At 45.7% G+C, this 21,576-nt stretch overlaps 1 protein-coding gene across 1 annotated transcript in view; it reads right to left on the bottom strand.

Moving 5' to 3' along the window:
* Positions 1-15,211: 15,211 nt before the first annotated feature.
* xpo4 (exportin 4) overlaps positions 15,212-21,576 on the bottom strand; it is a 73,278-nt gene continuing 66,913 nt past the window's right edge. Inside the window, exons 23-25 of the mRNA XM_061722883.1 lie at positions 20,529-20,646; positions 20,147-20,239; positions 15,212-16,251 (exon numbers count right to left, since the gene is read on the bottom strand). Of these exons, the coding sequence (XP_061578867.1) occupies positions 16,054-16,251; positions 20,147-20,239; positions 20,529-20,646 (409 nt within the window). The 3' untranslated portion in view covers positions 15,212-16,053. The remainder of the gene's footprint in view (positions 16,252-20,146; positions 20,240-20,528; positions 20,647-21,576) is intronic.

Here is a 21,576-nt window from a genome sequence, read left to right as displayed (position 1 = left end):
CAAATGCAGTCACAACAAAAGACTACCAACTCCCTTGATGCAAGTCCCTAGAAGAAGACTTTTCAGTAAGATGTTTTTGTTTATTGTTGTTTCTTTTAAAAGACAGAAAGTCATCATGTCTCTGATAAACAATTTAAACATTTTTTTTTTAAAGTTCTTGTTTAAATATTGCCATAGTTCAGTTCACTGGATGTATCTGTAGAAGTACTGATGTCCTGCCTGATGCTGATCTGGCTGTGATGTAGCTTGTGTTTCCTACATACAGATCACATAACTGAGATCTGATTACAAACGTGCATGTGGACTATTAAAAGGTGAGAACTTAGAAATGAGCACTGGATCCAGGATGTGTGATAATACTAGGTCTACATGGCCTCACCGTTTCACAAACACTACCTCGTACCTTAGGAAAGTATCCAAGGAGTTTTGTTGCGTAACGCTGCAAAAGTTTTTGCCGCTCTTCTTCAATGATCTGCCTCTTTCTCCTGCTCAATGGCTCTTTCTTTAACCTCCAGTTCCTTTAAGAAAAGGTGTTTTTAAAATGAACCAGGACATTATAAAAGTCACATTATATACAGTACAATATGTTAGATCAATAAATATCTTATTTTTGGTGCTAAAGTTATTGTTTAAGCAGACTTTTACAGGTAAAATGCTCAAACTTGTTCATTGCTAGCGTCTTCAATTATACAAGAAGAACCAGTAAAGTCAGCGACACCGACACCAACTAAACACTGATATAATTAAGTACACAAAAACTGTAATTAGTCCCATGTCTGCTTCACGCTGACGTCTTTTATCTTCCCTCAGTTCTATTTCGTCCCTACTGACCGCCAGGCGGTGCTGTAAGCACTGGATATCTTCCCTCGCGCATGCGCATGTCGAGTACAATACCAACAATGTCACGTCACCCGTGACCCCTGCATGACCCCCGGAAGGGTATATCTTCCGGCGTCAGCATGGGATCGACTCCTTATTCTTCTCACATCGCGCGTCTGAAGTACAGGACGGAAATAGGAGCTTTGTGAAGCTTCTTCCTTTCCTCCCTAAGAAACCGCCGGCCTCTGTGCAGCTTCGTGCCATTCAGGTAGGAGTAACGATTTTTTTCGTCCTCCGAGGAGCTGTGGCCGCGCGGTATTGATGGTGTCGGGTTGCGGCGGCGTCTCCCCGCCCCGCCCCCCAGCACAGCTGATAGAAGGTAAGCTGTCAGCTGTGCCTGACACCTGGTCACAATCTGCGCAGGGAGACAGCGTTTCGCTTCCTCTCCCCACTTTATTAATGTGACAACATTATTTTTTCCTTGCAGATTATTTTTTTCTTTTGGAAAAAAAAAAAAAAAAGGAAAGAAACGAGAGAGGAATGTTCTCTTCTTTTTGAGTAAAGACGCCTATTTTTGCCTTTTCTCATAGCCGTGGTGACGGCAGCGTGGCCCTCCCCTCTCCCGCCTGCATATTGGCGGTGACGGCAGCGTGCTCGCTGTGGTGACGGCAGCGTTTCCGCTCCCCTCTCCCACTGACACACCTGTGTTGACGGTAGCGTGGCCCTCCCCTCTCCCGCCTGTATATTGGTGGTGACGGCAGCGTGCTCGCTGTGGTGACGGCAGCGTTTCCGCTCCCCTCTCCCACTGACACCTACGTGGTGATGGCGGCTCGTCCGCTCCCTCTCCCACCGGCACATCCGTGGTGACGGCAGCGTGACCGCTCCCCTCTCCCACCGACACATTCGTGTGGACGGCAGCGTGACCGCTCCGACCGACACATTCGTGTGGACGGCAGCGTGTCCGCTCGTCTCTCCTACCAGCACATCCGTGGTGATGGCGGCTCGTCCGCTCCCTCTCCCACCGGCACATCCGTGGTGACGGCAGCGTGACCGCTCCCCTCTCCCACCGACACATTCGTGTGGACGGCAGCGTGATCGCTCCGACCGACACATTCGTGTGGACGGCAGCGTGTCCGCTCGTCTCTCCTACCAGCACATCCGTGGTGACGGCAGCGTGTCCGCTCCCTCTCCCACTGACACATCCGTGCTGACGGTAGCGTGGCCGCTCCCCTCTCCCACCGGCATATTGGTGGTGACGGCAGCGTGCTCGCTGTGGTGACGGCAGCGTTTCCGCTCCCCTCTCCCACTGACACATCCGTATTGGCGGTAGCGTGGCCCTCCCCTCTCCCGCCGGCACATTGGCGGTGATGGCAGCGTGCTCGCTGTGGTGACGGCAGCGTTTCTGCTCCCCTCTCCCACTGACACATCCGTGCTGACGGTAGCATGACCGCTCCCCTCTCCCGCCAGCATATTGGTGGTGACGGCAGCGTGCTCGCTGTGGTGACGGCAGCGTTTCCGCTCCCCTCTCCCACCGACACCTATGTGGTGACTGCAGCGCGTCCGCTCCCCTCTCCCACCGGCACATCCGTGGTGACGGCAGCGTGACCGCTCCCACCGACATCTTCGTGTGAACGGCAGCGTGTCCGCTCCTCTCTCCTGCCAGCACATCTGTGGCGACGGCAGCGTGTCCGCTCCCTCTCCCACCGGTCGCTGTGATGGAGCGTTCATGCCCAGGGTGCATGGCCGCCCTGGACCCTGCGGATGACCAGGACCTCTGCGTGTCGTGCCTCGGCCCTGAGCAGCGGGGCCGTTGGCCAGCCTCCCCTCATCTCAGCCGGGGTCTTCTCTGAAGCGATCGGCAAAGAGAGTGGTGGGGGCCCCCAAACGACGGCGGATGACGAGCCAGCTCTCCTCGAAGGTAGATCGCTTGGCTGCCGACATGGAGCAGATGAAGGCACCCCTCCTCAATCTGCAACCTGGTACTGGCCAGGTGGAACCTGCCATGCCAGAGTTTGCTCTGGGGTCGCCACCGCCGCTGCCGGAGGACGCCATCTCCATTGCAGCCTCGGCGAGCCACTTCAACGTGTCATCAGGGGACCCGGCCTCACAGCGCTCGGGGTTCTCCTCGCACTCATCTGCCCAGAGCTCTCGGGAGGGGACGGTTTGTTCCTCCGTGCAGAGCATTATCCGCACTGCCCTGGCACACTTGCAGCCGAATGCACCGCGTGCGGAGGTGGCCTCTAGCGCCTTCCACGGGCGCAATCCTTCTCCGGTGGAATTCACATTCCGTCTTCGTCTGATTTTTTTGAGGGAGCTGCACTCATGCTGGAGAGATGTCACAGCCGGCTGATGACCGTGCTCTGACGGCGATGGAGGACGCTGCTGTGGCTTGTCTCCACCACATGCCCCCCCCATCGAGCCCTCCATTGCAGCACTGATAGTGGCTCCTGATGAGGCTCTGAAGCCAGATCCCAAGTGCCCCTCTACCCAGAGTAGGGTTACTGATGGGCATATTTGTAAGGCTTATGAAACAGCGGCACGCATCGGCCGGCTGGGGAACACCCTTTTTCATCTGCTACTGGCTCTCTCCACCTCCCTGCAGGATGCACAGGTGGATGATTCCACACAGGACATGTGTGACATATCCCTACAGGCTTTTTGCCTCCCAAACGAGGGAACTGGGGCGGCTGATGTCCACCCTGGTGCACACGCGCCGTCATGTCTGACTGGCGCAGTCACCCCTGACGGAGACTGCTCGTAGGGTTCTTCGTCAGGCACCGGCAGAACCGGGGGAGCTGTTTGGGGCAACTGCCCTGGAAGCTCTGAACCGCACCGCCCTGGCTGATGAGACCAGGCAGCGGCTGGTGTACCTTCACAGGGGTGCGGCCGCTTCCTGTACACCGGGAGGCCCTTCACCGGCCCCCGGGCCTCGCCCCCGGCCGCCTGCGCACGGCGGCCGGCGCGGCTTTCAGCGGTCTGTGAGTCAGCCTGCTGGTGACTTTCGCCCCCCTGTGCGCGGACCGTCCCACCAGCGTCGGGGCGTTGATCCCGACCGTCGCCCCCCCGGGACGTCCGGAGCCCGGGGGAGACGGCGCTAAGGCCACGGAGCCGGTCGTCAGCTACTTTTCCGGCAGCAGCTCGGTTACTGGGCTGCCTGCTCATTGGGGCCCGGGTGGTTTCCACCCTAGCCCAGGGGTACGTATTGCAGTTCCGACACCGGCCTCCTATCTCCGGCCGGGTTGAGATGACCATCGTCAGAGACCCGGCAAACATTCCGGCTCAGGGCTTCCGGCTTAGCTGTACATGGGGTGAGACGTGATTAGCGGAGCTCCTGCAGAGTTAATTTTAATTCAACATTTATAGGCACTTTTTGCATCACTCCCACGGCTTTGGTTTTAACTAAATTATTTTCAACGCGGTTACTTCGACAACTTACCACGGAAATGCCTCCAAAGTCCTTCAAAGCGGGGAATAACCCTCCAGCTAACCCGCGGCCTGCTGCTCATGCCGTCTCCTCGCCCCGCGGTGATTCCCCTCCTCCGGAGAGCACCTGCGCTGCGCAGGTTCCAGCTGCGGAGTTCAGCCGGCTTAAAACCGAACTCCTCTCCGCTCTCCGCAATGATGTTGCAGCTATATTTCGGTCAGAGCTTCAGGCAGCACTTACCGAGAATTTAACGTCCATTAAGTCCGAGCTGCTTTCTCTTAAAGCCGATCTTTCTGGCAGTATTTCATCCATGAAGGCGGACGTCGCGGGTCTCGCGACCACGGTCGCTGGGATGGAGCTGTCCGTCTCAAGCTGCTCAGACGACATCGTTGCTCTCCAGAAAAAAGTGGATCACTTGTCGAAAGAATATGTGAGGCTGGAGGACAGATGCGAGGATTTGGAGTCAGGGTCTCGTCGGCAGAACGTACGGATTATTGGCGTCCCGGAGGAGGATCCTGACTCTTCATCTGCAGCCGGTGTTTCCAGGCTATTGGCGGAAGCCTTCTCCCTCGACGCAGAGCCGGTGGTGGACAGAGCCCACCGCACCCTCATGCCGAGACCGAAGCCCGGGGAGCGGCCCCGCGCAATAGTGGCAAGGCTCCATTATTACACCGACTGCGCTGACATCCTGAGAAAGGCGAGAGAGCGGCAGCAGATCAAAGTCCGGGGTATGAGCATCTCCGTGTTCCCGGACCACACAGCCAAGACAGCGCGGGCGCGCGCTGCCTTTAATGACGTGCGCCGTCAGCTGCGGGAGATTGAAGGAGTCCGGTATGGATTGCTGTATCCCGCACGGCTGCGTGTAACCCATGATGGCCAGCAACGTGACTTCACGTCGCCAGATGAAGCCCTGGCATTCATCAGGAAAATAAAAAAAGTGACTACCAGCTAGTTTTCTGGGACGATTTATCCAGCTTGATGTCCGTGCGGGACTCTGGCCCGGGGTGAGCGACTGAGTCAATTCAGAAAATGGGACTTTATGTCGTAATTTTTTATTTTTTATTTTTTATTTATTTTTTTTTTTTTTTTTCTTTTCTCTTCTAACTATCAATGGGAACAACACCGTTTTAAATTGATGGCCTAATCATTTCTCTGGTATGATGCCTTGATAAGAAAATATGCACGCACCCCTGTCTTTTCTTAAATTGTGTGCATGTGTGTGCGTGTCTGTGTGGGTGTGTGAGTGCATATATGTATATCACGTGGCACGAGACAGGGCTGCCCTCTCTCCCCTTTGCTATTCGCTCTATCCGTCGAACCACTTTCAATTGCTTTAAGAACTCTTCCTCTATTTCGCGGAGTCTCTAGGTCCAATGTGGAACTTAAATTGTCACTTTATGCAGACGACCTCCTTTTATATGTATCTGACCCTTTAACCAGCATCGCACCAATATTATCTCTGTTGAAGAATTATGGATCCTTCTCCGGCTATAAGGTCAATCTTCACAAGTGTGAATGCTTCCCCATAAACTCCTCTGCTTTACAACTCAAACAATCTGATATCCCCTTTAAACTCAGCCCGTCAGGCTTTAGATACTTAGGGATTAATGTGACCCGCACTCTGCCCTCTCTTTTCACCGCTAATTTTTCCTCACTGGTAACTCGAGTGAAGGCGGACTTACAGAGGTGGAACTCCCTACCATTGTCACTGATAGGAAGGATTGACACAGTGAAAATGACTGTATTGCCTAAATTTCTTTTTTTGTTCCAATGCACTCCTTTATTTCTACCAAAATCTTTTTTTAAATCACTTGACCAAATTGTTTCCAACTTTTTATGGGCCGGTAAGACACCCAGAGTGAGGTATTCGCTTCTCCAAAAATTTAAATTTAATGGGGGTCTAGCACTACCAAACTTTATGCTTTACTATTGGTCAGCGCATATTCACAAACTAATTTATTGGCTTCAGTCTCCTGAGTTATTATGGTGCAGATTGGAGGCTCAGTCACTCTCTTCATCCTCTGTAACGGCCCTACTCTCCTCCTCTTTACCATTGAATGCCTCTAAGTTTACAAATAGCCCTGTGGTGCTTTCCTCCCTTAAGATTTGGTCACAGTTTAGGCGCCACTTTAAATTTGCTTCTCCATCCATCTATACACCTGTTACTAAGAATCATCTGTTCCCTCCATCACTAATAGACACCACTTTTATGATTTGGTACAACCGGGGCATTAAGCACTTCAGGGATCTATATAAGGATGGTATCTTTTCCACATTTTCAGATCTGAGGTCAAAGTTCAATTTGCCTGCCTCCCATTTGTTTCGCTACTTCCAGCTTCGACACTGCGCCTCTGCTCTGTTTCCATGCTTCCCTTCCCTTCCTGCTAACCAACCGTGGGATGATCTTCTAACAATGAAACTCAGTCAAAAGTCTCTGATATCTAAGATATATGCACTGTGTATGACATTTGATGATCATTCTGTAGATAAAGCTCGGGAGGGTTGGGGACGAGAGTTGGGCCTTGACTTCACAGGGGAGCTGTGGGATAAAGCTATCCGTAGCATACGATCTAGCACGCCTTGTGCTAGATTTGAACTTATTCAATTTAAGGTGCTGCATAGAGCCCACCTATCAAAATCCCGATTATCGGAAATATATCAGAATGTTGCAGACCTATGCGACAGATGCCAGGGTTCTCCATGCAATTTAAGTCATATGTTTTTCTCCTGTCCTAGGTTACAGAAATTTTGGAGTGATTATTCTGTGATCATGTCTAAAGTTCTGGGTAAAAAAGTTGTTATGGCCCCTCTCTTAGCAATATTCGGACTCACTGTTGACTCCTCACATATCAGCCCCACACAGTCAGAAGTATTGGCTTTCACATCCCTTTTAGCAAGACGTCGTATCTTACTTCTATGGAAATCCCCCAAGTCCCCGTCTATTTCTATTTGGCTTAGTGATGTTATGTTTTTTCTTAAATTGGAGAAGGTGAGATACTCTTTAAAAGGCAACGCAGCTAAATTCGTTCGCAAATGGCAATCTTTCATAGACCACTTTACCGCGTTGAAGACTCTACCCACCGACTGACCCCCCCCTCCCTTAATTTTCTTTTCATCTCCTTAATTTTTTTTTTTTTATGTTTTATTTATTTCCAGTTAATGGGATATCACTTATGGGCATCTACATTCACCACTGCATTTGTTTTTTGTATGCATTTTTGCTCATACATTACTTTCCTCCTCTGATCATTTCTTGCTCATCTGTTTATTTATTATTTAACGCTACAGAGACTCTGTTCCTTAGTTAGGTTTTGTGTGTTTAAAAAAAAAAAAAAAAAAAAGGAGACAATGTATAATGCGTGTGTTTGACTACAGATTTCCATGTTTTCATTGTATGTTGTTTCCTATAAAAAGATCAATAAAAAAAAAAAAAAAAAAACATTCCGGCTCAGGCTCAGGTGTTGCCCGCCCTACTGGCCAAGAGCGCCATCATGCCGGTGGACCCCCCGCCGCAGCCTGGGGGTTCTACTTGAGCTACTTTCTCGTCAGCAAGAGAGACGACGGACGTCGTCCCATCTTGGACTTGAGGGACCTCGACGAATACATGAAGGTCCTGCCCTTCCGGAGGCTTGACCACAGCAGATGCTCTGAGTTGGTCAGGAGGAAGTGGTTTGCAACTGTGGACCTACAGGGCGCTTGTTTCACGTGCCGGTCGCGGCACGTCACCGGTAGTTCCGGGGGTTCGCCTACCGGGGCCACCGTTGTCGGTTCAGGGTGCTCCTGTGCGGGCTCTCCCTGTCACCGAGGATTTTTTTCACCAGGTGCGTGATGGCAACCCTTGCCCCTCTTATACCTTTGGGCCTGCTGTCGCTACGCCCCCTGCAATGTGGCTGGACAGCCTCGCCTGGATGCCAAGAGGCACGGGCGCAGGCTGGTCAGGGTTTCGCGGGTGTGTGTCTATACCCTTGCACCCTGGAAAGGCGGGACATTCCGGCTGAGGGGTGTGCCCTTAGGCGCTGTCCCCTCCCTGCCGGGAGGCTGTCATCAGTAGCCCTCCCGGGTCCGCACGTGCCACGTCAACGTGCTGGAGCTCTGGGCTCTGCACTTCACACTAACATTTTTTGCAACTCCTGTGGGGGAGGCACGTGCCGGGTCGGTCGGACGGTGTGTCCACTGTTCCTTGATCGGCCACCAGAGGGGGCCCCGACTCTGCACAGCTGCTGCAGGTGTCCCGGGGCCTCCTAGCGTGGACAGCTCCTCGCCTGCCCGGCCTTCGGGCGATGTTCCTGCCCGGAGACAGGAACCGGGTGACGGACTTCCTCTCCCGGCGCAAGCCGCCTTTGCAGAGGGTCCTCCAGAGGGCTCACGGGCTCCTCTTGGTGGCCCCCTTCCGACCGGGGAAACATAGTTTCCACTGCTGCGGAGGCTCTGCTGCGACACAACATGACGCCCCCCAGAGGGACCGTCTTTTCCAGCCGGGGATTCAGGTTTTGCACCCCGACCCCGTCGTTTTTGGCTCCGAGTCTGGCCGCTGCGGCGCCCGACCCATTGTTGTCAAGCTGTCCTGAACCCGTCAGGGCTGGCATCTCGAATGCCCATGTGCCTCCCACCCGCCTCTGGTATGAGTGCGAGTGGGGGAGATTCTCTGCCTGGTGTGCAGACGGGGCAGAGGACCCTGTTCTTTGCCCCGTGGCCACGATCCTGGGGTTCCTTTCGGTCCCTCCTGGATGGTGGCCGTGCTCAGTCCACTTTAAGGGTGTATGTGGCGGTCATTTCGTCGCAACATGCCCTGGTTGAGAGTGCCACTGGCTGGTTTCTCTTTCTCAGGGGGGCTCGGAGGCTGCGCCCCCCCCCCCCCCCCCCCGGGGAGCCCGATGGCCCCGGTTTTCGATTCCATTCGATTTTTATATAGCGTCTAATACAACAGATGTTGTCTCTAGACGCTTTCCAGAGAACCTGAACATAAACGTACATATAAACCCCGAGCAGTGTGGGACCTGCCCATGGTGCTAGGTGCCCTCTCTTCTCCACCCTTTTGGGCCCTTGGCCCGGGTGGGCCTGAAGTGGCTCTCTATGGAGATAGCTTTTCTCCTCGCCATGACATCGGCGAGTCGATGAGTTACATGCCCTGTCAGTCAGCTCAGGGGCTACGTTGTGGCCGAACGTGGCGTTCCTGCCCTAGGTCCTGCAGAGAGTGGGCCGAGCCCTTTGTGCCCCGTACGGGCCCTTGCTGCTTATGCTACCGCGCCTGTGCGACGGTCGGAGCAGCTTGTTCTCTGCCATGGTGGCCCCAACAGGGGGCGTGCTGTTTCTGGACAGCGCCGTCCCACTGGGTGGTGGACACCGTCGAGCGTGCCCACAGGGCCAGTGGCCGCCCCTTACCAGTGGGGGTGAGGTGCCACTCGACCAGAAGCGTCGCAGCTTCTTGACTGCCCTGCAGGGGGTGCCTCTGGAGGACATCTGCACCGCGACTTCATGGACGTCGCCAGACACGTTCTCCAGGTTTTACCGGATCAATGTCGCCACTCCCCAACCATTGGGCGTGGTTCTACTCCCGGGTCCTTCTGCCCCTGGTCAGTGAGGTATGTGACCGGGATCCTACGTGACATTGTTGGTATTCGTCATCCAGTACTTACAGCACCGCCTGGCGGTCAGTAGGGACGAAATAGAACGAAAGTTACGCCTGTAACTACGGTTCTATGAGTCCCGGATGACCACCAGGCCTGCCGGTCACTCCGAATCCTCGTGCTCGCGAGAAGATTCTAGGAGTCGATCCCATGCTGACGCCGGAAGATATACCCTTCCGGGGGTCATGCAGGGGTCACGGGTGACGTGACATTGTTGGTATTGTACTCGACATGCGGAAGGGAAGATATCCAGTGCTTACAGCACCGCCTGGCGGTCATCCGGGACTCATAGAACCGTAGTTACAGGCGTAACTTTCGTTTTTCCACCTCACACTTGTGTTCGAGCTGCTTCATGTGTCGTTTACGGTCCTCCATTCAATTCGATCATCCTCTGCAAACTTGGCCACCATCATTTTCCTAAAGGCCTCGTCTTCCTCTGTTTCTGCTCGTTTCCGCATCTTTTTGAGAGCCAGTTGCTCCTGGCAGGTCTGCTGCATCATGAGCCTCTTTCTGAATTTTTTCCCCATCTCTTCCTGTTAAATCACAATCAGAAAAAAAAATTGTAAAATACAAGTTGACCTTGTCTGTGATGTTCTGTATCCAGTTCAATTCAGTTTTATCTACATATTTAAACAAATACTGTGATGATTAGTGTTATCAGTTACTAGATTGGACTGGGATATGTTTAAATGATAGATTATAACATAAACTGTAAAAAAAAAAAGTAAAGTAATTTCTTACAATTTCTCTCTGCCTGTTTGCCTCCTGCCCTTTATTTTTTTGTTATTCTCACTCCTGTTTTCCGTTTCCCATTATCAGCAGAGACTCCCACCAAGAGGTTCAGGGCCGTGTTTCAGCCCGTAAAGGTGAAGGTTCCTGGGGGCCTCATTTACAGGGCCGTTCCTGGTAATGGAGACACGCACAAACTGCCTGGCCCCGCTGGTCGCAACGTGCCTTATGGCCACTGACTCATGTTCAAATGTTCAACATTGCAGCAGAAATAAACATTGTTTTACAACCTGGTCCAAAAAACTGTTATGGTCTCCATAGCTAGATTTCCCAGTCTACTGTATGGTGTTTGATTTTTTTTTGCACCACAATCAGGTAAAATTGTGTAAAGTAAAACATTTAAGTACAATTAGGGATGTGGACTTTTGATTGAGGGCTAGCACAGTCAGTGGCCAGCAGATATCTTTGTTGCTGCTTATTTCATAAAGAGATTTTTTCATTTAGGGTTTTCATAAACTGTGAGTCTTAATCACCAAAATTACAACAAATAAAGGCTTGAAATATCTCACTTTGAATGTAGTGGGAAATAATATATTTGTTTCACCTTTAGTTGAATTTACTAAGAATTAAGTTTTGCAATATATTCAAATTTTCTGACCTTCACCTGTATATTATGACATCAATAAATAAGAGCATAATATATGTCTGTATTGGTTCAATAAGAAACGCAACTTTTAATTCCCAATTATGTAACAATTCCGTATTTTAAGGGACGGGTGGTGACCCTGCTGACAGCAGCAGCCACATATACCACCAAAGCTGTGAGCGATCGGGGAGGGTCACAGCTGGGTCACAGCCAAGCTCTGGGAGGGTTTATTTCAGATGCCCTTTTGGTAGGGAAACTTGAAGTGATCATGTCTAGACAGATTTGATAAGAACAGATTTAATGTTAATTAGCATCAGAGATTAGAATAAGCTGAGTCAGCCAAGTTGAAGTACATGATTGGCATGAGGAGGGCATGAGGAAGCCTGTGTTTACCAGTGTTTACCACTCATCTGCATGATGGTGCTGCAGTGTGAGGGAAAAGGAGGCTTCAAAAGGACTCTTTAGAAAACCTGTGTGCCGTCACAGAGGGTTTGTGCTGTAATTAAACCGTCTATGGTTGTCAGATCTCAAAGGGTCTATGCACCCCTGGACATGTCCAGACATATTTTTCTCCACCATTAGAACTTTAATGCATACACTTTACTTTAATGCATAATGTTTTACACTATATGTGACCTACTTCATATGCAGTCATAATATATTAAAAATGCTAATGTGACATATCTTCTAATGAGTTCTCATTTGCCACTATGGCCTCACTAGTGGGAATTGAATACTTCATTTTTGCCGTTGATCAGCATCATTAGTTTAGTTTATTGTTTTGCACAGTTTTAAAAATATACAGGAAATATCAAATATAAATACTACAGGTGCAGGAAGAGGCAAAAAACCCAATGGGCTTATTTGAAGCCTCCACCGAAGTTATTAAAATGTCATGTGTTATAAAGAACACAAGATTAACATACAAAAACAAAAAGTATAACTACACAAAAGTGATGGCAATCTAATAATGCAATATATAAATAATAAAAAATAAAGACAAAAAAATAAGTGTGTGTGAGTGTGCGTGGGGTATTGTTTTTACAACTTATATTACTTATATTGACTCCTGAGCATATAAAACGGTACATGTCACTATGAGTGAAACACAAAAAAAAACAAAAAAAAGAACATGGACACATATACAACATTACATTGGGAAAACAGTTACAAAACAGAAGTCAAGTGGTCCTTCAAACGTCTTTTATAACATTTCAAAGAGGAAGAGCTCTTTGCCAGGTGGGAAAAATCATTCCACAATTTAGTCCCTAAATCTCATGGAAAATGGACGTCTGCAGGTGAGAATTCACCTGATTCATTACTCAGGTAGAAGTATAGATACTAGAGTTTAAAAATACTCCTGTAGAAGTTGAAGTATCAACTCAAGTTTTTTACTCAAGTAAAAGTATAAAAGTACTGGTTTCAAAACTACTTAAAGTATAAAAGTAAAAGTAATGTAAGGGGGGAAAAAAGCCATTAAGGACAAAAGCCATTGAAAATGAATGCATCTTAGCATAATGCAAATATAGAGAACCATATATGTGTACTATTGAGCATTAACATGTGTTTCAGAGAGCAGGAGATATGATGACTAGTTGTCTATAAGTATTGTAATGGTGCAAAAATTCAAACTTCAGAGGCATGTTATCATTTATCCTAACCTTTATTGGAATGTACATCCAAGTTTAGTTGCAGGAATCTGAGGGAACGGATGTAAGAACAAAACTGGACAAGAACATCTGAAACAACCACAACCAAATTCACTCTATCCGGATGGAGCAATTTAACTGGATAGTTTTTATTTAAAGGCCGAAATGAAATAGAGTAATGAGGCTGTTTTTAAAATGTAAGGAGTAAAAAGTACAGATAATTGCGTGAAAATGTAAGGAGTAAAAGTAAAAAATCTTCTAAAAAATAATTACTCCAGTGAAGTATAGATAACCAAAATTTTCTACTTAAGTAAGGTAAGGAAGTATTTGTACTTCGTTACTTGACACCTCTGACTTGTACACCTTCCTTTCCGGTGGCCGCGTGTATCAGAGGTGGACGAGAGACGGGAGTACAGTGCTGGCGGACAAGTTTGTGGACTGGAGCAGCAGGAACCACCAGGAACCATCTCCTCCTGAACATGAAGCCTGAACACCACCAGCCCATGATTCCCGGGGGAAGAGGGGGCAGCTGAGCACCAGCTCTGCACTCGGACAGCAGACTGGACCAGAGGACAAGGATTTCCATGGAGACTAAGGGCCAATCCCAATACACCCCCTACTTTCTTCCACTAGCCCTCCCTCACTACCACTACCCCTAAAAAAGAAGGGACAGATTTTAGGGCACTTGAAATCTTCCCAGGGGCCTGTCCCAATACTCCCACTACCCCTCGTTTTCATCCCTACACCTAATCAGGAAGCCGAGAGCCAAAAGCTGTTTTAATTTCAGCTGTAGCGCTGTTAATATGCCACTTTATTAAGTTTTTATATTTTTTCAGGCGTAAAAGTAACCGTTAAGATCCCCAACCTGGGCTCAGTTTATCCAAATAACGCCTGTTAAGAAATTTGATCCGATGTTTTCGGAGATAAGAGTCCGCAAATGACGACGAAAAGCATTGTGGGAAATTTTTCTGGCCCTAGTTCACCTAGTGAGCATCGGAAATCCCTCGATCTGTAGGGACAGATTCATAGCCACTACACTAGTTTTCTTCACTATCCCTAGGTGAAAAGAGGAATTGGGACACCACTACCCTCACGAAAACGCGCAAAATTTAGGGGTAGGGCTGAAAAGTAGGGGTAGTGGGAGTATTGGGACAGGGCCCAACACTAACCCAGCTTCTTTGGGTGTTGGCTGAAATAAAACTCTCGAAAAATGAAGCAGAATCAAGATGAATTTTGTTAGAGCAGCTCCAAGACAAATATGTTATAAAACATAAGATAAATCACTTTATTACTTGAAGTAGATAAAAGACATTACAGCAGACACAGCACATGTAAAGGAAACTAGAGGCCAAAACATTTTATACAACGTTTATGTACACTTTTACACTTCATTAACAAAAAAACATCCATCTACAATAACTGGGATAGTGCTCTGAACGAGGAGGATCCAGTCTCCAACATAATGCTTTAAGTGGCTCTGCTCCTTTTTATTTGGTTGTTTTTTTATTGCTGTCCTTCACTTCAGTCTCCAGTGTGTGTTGAAGAGGGACGCTGTGGATGTGCTGCCTGTAGAAAAATACTTGTGAAGTTGACCCAATAACGCTCCCGGCCTGGAACCCTCTCAGGCCTGTATGGAGGCCAAAACGTACAAAAAAGAAACACCAGCAAACTCTATAGATCAACGTGGCAAAAGTTGCTCCCCATACAGCTGAATTTGTACATTTTTGAACTCACGCAGCCCATCATCTTCTGGCATTAAAAAAAGGTTTGTCTTTTGTCTTTTAAAGTATGACTATATATAGTATATACACACGTGTGTGTGTATGACTATACACACACACGTGTGTATATACTTGTGTATGTGTGTGTATATATAAATACACTTACATACATACACATATATATATATATATATATATATGCTTACATACTTATGTGTGTGTGTGCATCTATACAGGACTGTCTCAGAAAATTAGAATATTGTGATAAAGTCCTTTATTTTCTGTAATGCAAAAATGTCATACATTCTGGATTCATTACAAATCAACTGAAATATTGCAAGCCTTGTATTATTTTAATATTGCTGATCATGGCTTACAGCTTAAGAAAACTCAAATATCCTATCTCAAAAAATTAGAATATTCTGGGAATCTTAATCTGTAAGCCATAATCAGCAATATTAAAATAATAAAAGGCTTGCAATATTTCAGTTGATTTGTAATTTTTTATTTATTTTTTTTAAATTGCATTACAGAAAGTAAAGAATTTTATCAAAATATTCTAATTTTCTGAGACAGTCCTGTATATATATATATATATATATATATATATATATATATATATATATATATATATACACATACACACTTACATACACGTTCATGTACATATACATACATATGTATATATAGCCATCATGGAAATGCCTCATGCATACCTGTGTGTGTACGTCTGCTGTACTCTTGGCATTGAACAGGCACAGTCATTAGTCACAGTCATGAGCCAATATGTCTCATGATCCACTCATACACCACACACACAAAACAATCAACTAAACAAAGGCACTCTGGGAACATCTGTGATGATTTACGTATGTGTGTAAGTGTGCACGTACCATGGCATTAAAAAAAAAAAAAAAAAAAAAAAAAAAGGGAGGGAGGATAAATGTCCCCAACGATGCTCTCAAACCGGAACCAGAACCTAAATAGTGAAAACATGTTTGTCGTCAGTGACTGCGTGTGTGTGTGTTTTCCTCAACACCAGTTAGAGATCCGCCTCTCCACATCGTGATGGCCAGTTCTCCGCCACTCGGCTCCGACAGGTAGGAACCCCTGACTGAGCCCGTCTGCTTTGCAGTTCAGTCGCCACGCTTAGCAATTGTCAATCATGCTGGAGGCGGGGTTGGAGGTCGGACTGGCAAATGTAATGGACACGAGTGAACCAAACCAAACCCAAACCAAGAAGAAACGGATGAAGATCCCAGGTGAAAATGGGGTAAACATTCAGGTTAGAAATGGATCCCAGCAGGCAAAGAGTTCCTCCAAGGCTGTGTACCATCTCCTTCAAGTGTAGTTCCCAGGGACAAAGCAGGGAAGGCGTCTCTGATTGGTTGTTTTTCAGAATGAAGGATGACTTGAGGCCAGTAAGATTTTTCAGTGGTTATTTCACGCAGAGCAGGCCACCCACATTAGCCACAAACTCCTCCAGGCTCTTGAGGAAGGCCACCTTCTGCTTCCGGTCCATAGTGGGTGGCGTGCTGCTGGCAGTCAGCTTATTGAAGGCATCGGCCAGCCGCTGGTAGATGATGGCGTCTCTCTGAGAGGAGAGCAGGGTCTCCACCAGCTCCGAGTACTCCACCTGACGGAAGAAGGAGAATAAGGATCAGGATCGAAATAATCCACCTATTTCAGTCATTTCGGTCCGTGTACTTCGCGGCCATCCATTTTTTGTTTTGAAATGGCAAAATAAAAATAGAGAAATAATCCAAAATAATCCATTTCACATTTTTTGTTTTGATAATAAAAAACGGAAAACGGATCGTTATCCATTATCCGTTATCCGATTTCATTGATGTGTTTGAAAATCGAAATTGGGAATTAAAACAGCGAGTGGAAAACTTTTTTCTCTATTTCCTATTCGTTTCCAAGGATACTGAAAACAAGGATTGGACAAATGGGGGGATTGCACATGCGCAGTAATAAATGAAGAAAGTTGTTTCTAGTTCTTTTGTTGATCAGATTGAAAATTAACAGTTTTAGATTTTTTTTTATGTTGAAACAGAAAATAAATCAAATATGAAACCTGGGAGTGAAACATGAGTTTAATCTGTAATCTGTCTTCACTCCGTCATGAAACTGCAGTGATGTTGTGACAGTCCGTTCAGCTGCAGTGTCCAAAAAAAACCCAGCTGAACTCTAACATACTGCCCCCCCCCCCCCCCCCCCGTTGGAAACGAATAGGAAATAGAGAAAAGAGTTCCACTCGCTGTTTTAATTCCCAATTTCAATTTTCAATCAATGAAATCGGATAACAGATAATGGATAATGGATAACGATCCGTTTTCCGTTTTTTATTATCAAAACAAAAGATGGGAAACTGATTATATCTCCATTTTCACTTTGTCATTTCAAAACAAAAAACGGATGGCCGCGAAGTACACGGACCCATTTCATCCAAAAATACGACCCCGAATAGTGATATGAACATTCCTGGCCAACATCAGCTTCAGTGAACTGTCCAGTGTGGGGCTGTGTTTCCCCTGAATGACCACTAGAGGGCAGTTGGTGCCACAACCAAAACATGCCGTTCTTACATAACAGTCTGTTTAAAAAGAAAAAAAAACAATAGGGGGGAATTTTCCAGAGTCGCACGTTTAATCTTGATGTGGGTGTGACAACAAACACCAAACTGCACCAGGACCACAACGTATCTATGGACAAGCTGAACCTGAGCAGTCAGCCCTCGTGCAGACGGATCAAATGGATCCATCCCATCCGTCTTTGTCTGTTTAGTTGTTGCTGTCCGGTGCAAATCTGGTTCTGGTCTGTTAATGCTTTTGTGTAAAGAGAAATGTGTCTTTGTGTAAAGAGAAATGTGTCTTTGTGTAAAGAGAAATGTGTCTTTGTGCTCTAAACTCCAAGTGCAGCACTTACTTTGAAAATTAGCAAGTGCTCATGAATATTGCATTCACATCAATACATATTAGAGTTGGAAATAGTAAATATCTGACTATTGCAACATGATTTAATTTCACTGTTTATACAGTTGTCACTCTCAAAGGCTGAAATGAAGGCAAATGGACCTCCTTTTCATGGTTTTTGAAGATGTTTCATCTTCCATCCTTCCTGGATGGAAGATGAAACATCTTCAAGAACCCACTCACCTTACCGGTACTTTTACCACGTGGGCAGATTCAGTCATCCATGACCTGGATGACTGAATCTGTACCACCATACACAGCTATCACTTTTAAAATGTTTTTTTCTGCCTTTAATGCTAAGTAAGAAAACTCTTTATTATCTCTACAGGACTGTCTCAGAAAATTAGAATATTGTGATTTTCTGTAATGCAATCAAAAAAACAAAAATGTCATACGTTCTGGATTCATTACAAATCAACTGAAATATTGCAAGCCTTTTATTATTTTAATATTGCTGATCATGGCTTACAGTTTAAGAAAACTCAAATATCTCAAAAAATTTGAATATTCTGGGAATCTTAATCTTAAACTGTAAGCCATAATCAGCAATATTAAAATAATAAAAGGCTTGCAATATTTCAGTTGATTTGTAATGAATCCAGAATGTATGACATTTTTGTTTTTTTAATTGCATTACAGAAAATAAAGAACTTTATCACAATATTCTAATTTTCTGAGACAGTCCTGTATATTATATTGTTTATTTGGCAGAAAGAGAGACCTACAGCTACCTCTTTTTGCCAGTTAAAATGGCAGGCCGGCTGCACTATCATTCCTATCTTATCTGGGCAGTAGTAGACACAAATGGTCTATAAACGAGCCATCTTCTACCTGGATCGGTTGAGAACCGGCCTCCCTTGGTGGGATCCCACTGCGTAATTTGGTATATATTTCCCCCAGTAGAGCTGCTGCACTGGTGAAGGATAACCACCAGTTTTGGTGTAAAGTAAGAAGATGCTTTTCTTTGCTAACCCCTATTCATGAAAACCCTGACTTCCCCCAGGGATCCATTTTGGTTCAGGAGACTGGCACCAAAAAGGGTGTTAAAGTCGTTGGTGATTTTGTTCAGGAAGGATCTATTTATACGTTCTAGCAGATGAAAAAGAGAAATAGCAGCACTAATAATGACTTTCTGCAATATAATACAAGTGCAAAACTTTATTCGGATCAATTTAAAAGGTGTTTTCTGGAGGCTGAGCCACATTGGAGGATAGCTCTCAACCTGAACAGTCTGATGAAAAGCTTCATAAAACCCTATCAAGTTTTAGACTGGATAATTCAGTCAAAGTCAAATGTGGATGGAAATCAGAGGAAGGCGCTATTGGTGCTGATGCCTGGGTTCCTCTTTGCAGCCAACTCTCTAAAGTCGTGGCCTCCAACTCTGTCTGGGGAAGGCAATTTAAGATTATACACACACACTTTATGTTTCTCCTGAACCCAGATACAAGATAAACCCATCACTGACACAACTATGTCTTAAATGCTTTTTTTCCACTGCCTATAGAGCTTTTTCAGCAGTTTTGGGGCTTTTATCATCCAACAGCTGAATGTGATCTTAAAGTGTGGACTTGTCTCTTGGGGCTGTGGGAAGAAATACCACAAGACCTTCATAACAAAGAATTGCTGACCATCTTACTACATTGTGTCCAGACATGTATCCCCGCTTCACGGATCACTGATAGAGCCCCAACTCTGTGTCAGTGGCAGCAAACCGTTATAAATATTGTCCCTTTTGGGGCTTTTTTATACAACGTTAAAGGACAAACCCTTTGAATTCCATCATAACCTGGAATTGATTCTTGGACCGTATGGACAGTGTATCCTCCCAAAGACTAAAGTCTGGGCTCACGTCCCGAGCCTGGAAACAGGACTTGGAACATTCAGGAAAGCTCCTGAGGCCGACACCTCGGACTCCCCCCTTATCTTATTTTTTGATCTATTATCATAATTATTTTGAATTAAGTTTATTCAATCAGATTTTTATATATATTTTTTATTTAGTTTATTTTAACTTCCTTTCATTTTTAATTATATTTCTGTTATTAAGATCATTTCTAGTGGTATTATTCTTGGCTACTTTATACTTTTATGCATTTGTATGTTAAACCTTGCAAAAATATTCAATAAAAACAAGTTTTAAGAAAAGAAAAACCTTGTCTTTAATAGTGTGGCATATATGAAAAGCCAGTGTGTTACTTATCCCATTCTGTAGACTGATAGCCAAGCAAAGCTGCAGCTTTAAAACATCTCAGTAGCGCAATTTACGAGCTGGACATCATAATCAAATACATTTGGGAAATACCAGGAGTAAGTAGATATCTGTGTCTGAAAGTCCTTAAAAGTCTCATTGCATCACTCTTAACACCTCACACAACATAATCCACCGTTAAAATTAATCATTCAATTAATTAGTCATTCGGTTAACAGAGGATGGTTGAATAGAAAGAATTGGGAACAATTATTTTGAGGTGTGTGTGTGTGTGTGTGTGTGTGTGTGTGTGTGTGTGTGTGTGTGTGTGTGTGTGTGTGTGTGTGTGTGTGTGCTGCACTGACCTGATGCAGGCACACGAGTGTGTAGAGAGCTTCTCCTGCTGCCACGGTCATCTCCGTGTTGTGTTTCTGCAGGACCAGCATGTCAAACACCAACTGAGGGCACAGAGCATGGCAGGAAAAAATTAGAGCTCTTCTAGCTGAACTAACATTTTAGAAAAGTGTGCCGTTTCATCTGAGCGAGAAGAAAAGTATAAACAACCCATGTGTAGTTTAAATGAGATAATTTGTGAAAAAAAAACCAAACTTTCCGTCAGTCTTCGTTCCTGCTTAAATAATCCGTTTGAAAGGTTTACTGTGGAGTCATCACCGGTGTAAAGACTAAAAACTCATTCCTGCAGCGACCTGTTCGTGTGGCTGTCACCATGACAGGTGTGTGTCGTACCTTGAGGAAGTGCCGAGTGGCGATGAAGAGCGGAGAGTCTTTCTCCTGGTTTTTGGCGCACTGCTCAGCCAGAGGAGACAAAGCCTCCAAACACAGCTGGCTGATTTCTGAACTCATCCTGAAGACACATGTTAGGGAACTCAAACGACTAGAAAAGTAGGTTTCTGATTTCCAACTTGGTACAGTTTCACATTCGACTGGCTGCAGAAGGAAGTAAGAACACACTTTCAATCACCTCCCTTTTCTTCATTTCTCTGGCTATAGGCTGATCTGGTGTGTCATTTCTTTGTTTAGTGTGCCTTTTTTGGCCAGTTGTAAGTAAATATGGGCTAAATGAAAATACTAACTTTTGTAAACATATATATGGGGGGTGGGTGTGTATATATATATATATATATATATATATATATATATATATATATATATATATATATACACACACATATACACATAGGGCTGTCTCAGAAAATTAGAATATTGTGATTTTCTGTAATGCAATTACAAAAACGTTTAAGAAAACTCAAATATCCTATCTAAAAAAATTAGAATATTCTGGGAATCTTAATCTTAAACTGTAAGCCATAATCAGCAATATTAATATAATAAAAGGCTTGCAATATTTCAGTTGATTTGTAATCAATCCAGAATGTGTGACCTTTTTGTTTTTGTAATTGCATTACAGAAAATAAAGAACTTTATCACAATATTCTAATTTTCTGAGACAGTCCTGTATATATGTGTGTGTGTACACACACACACACACACACACACACACACACACACACACACACACACACACACACACACACACACACACACACACACACACACACACACACACACACACACACACACACACACACACACACACACACACACACACACACACACACACACACACACACACACGAGTACAGCTTAATCCTGGATAAGGTAAAATAACATACATTTTCTCACAGAAAGAAACTACTTTGAAAATCATGACTGCAGAATATTAGTTTGGTTTTCAGCAAAATCACTTATTTGTTCCTCACTTTTTAAAGAGATG

The sequence above is a fragment of the Cololabis saira genome, chromosome 6 (genome assembly GCF_033807715.1).
Source record: "Cololabis saira isolate AMF1-May2022 chromosome 6, fColSai1.1, whole genome shotgun sequence".
Lineage (NCBI taxonomy): Eukaryota > Metazoa > Chordata > Actinopteri > Beloniformes > Belonidae > Cololabis > Cololabis saira.
Note: the sequence above shows the minus strand (reverse complement) of the source record. Positions and strands in the feature narration are given on the sequence as shown.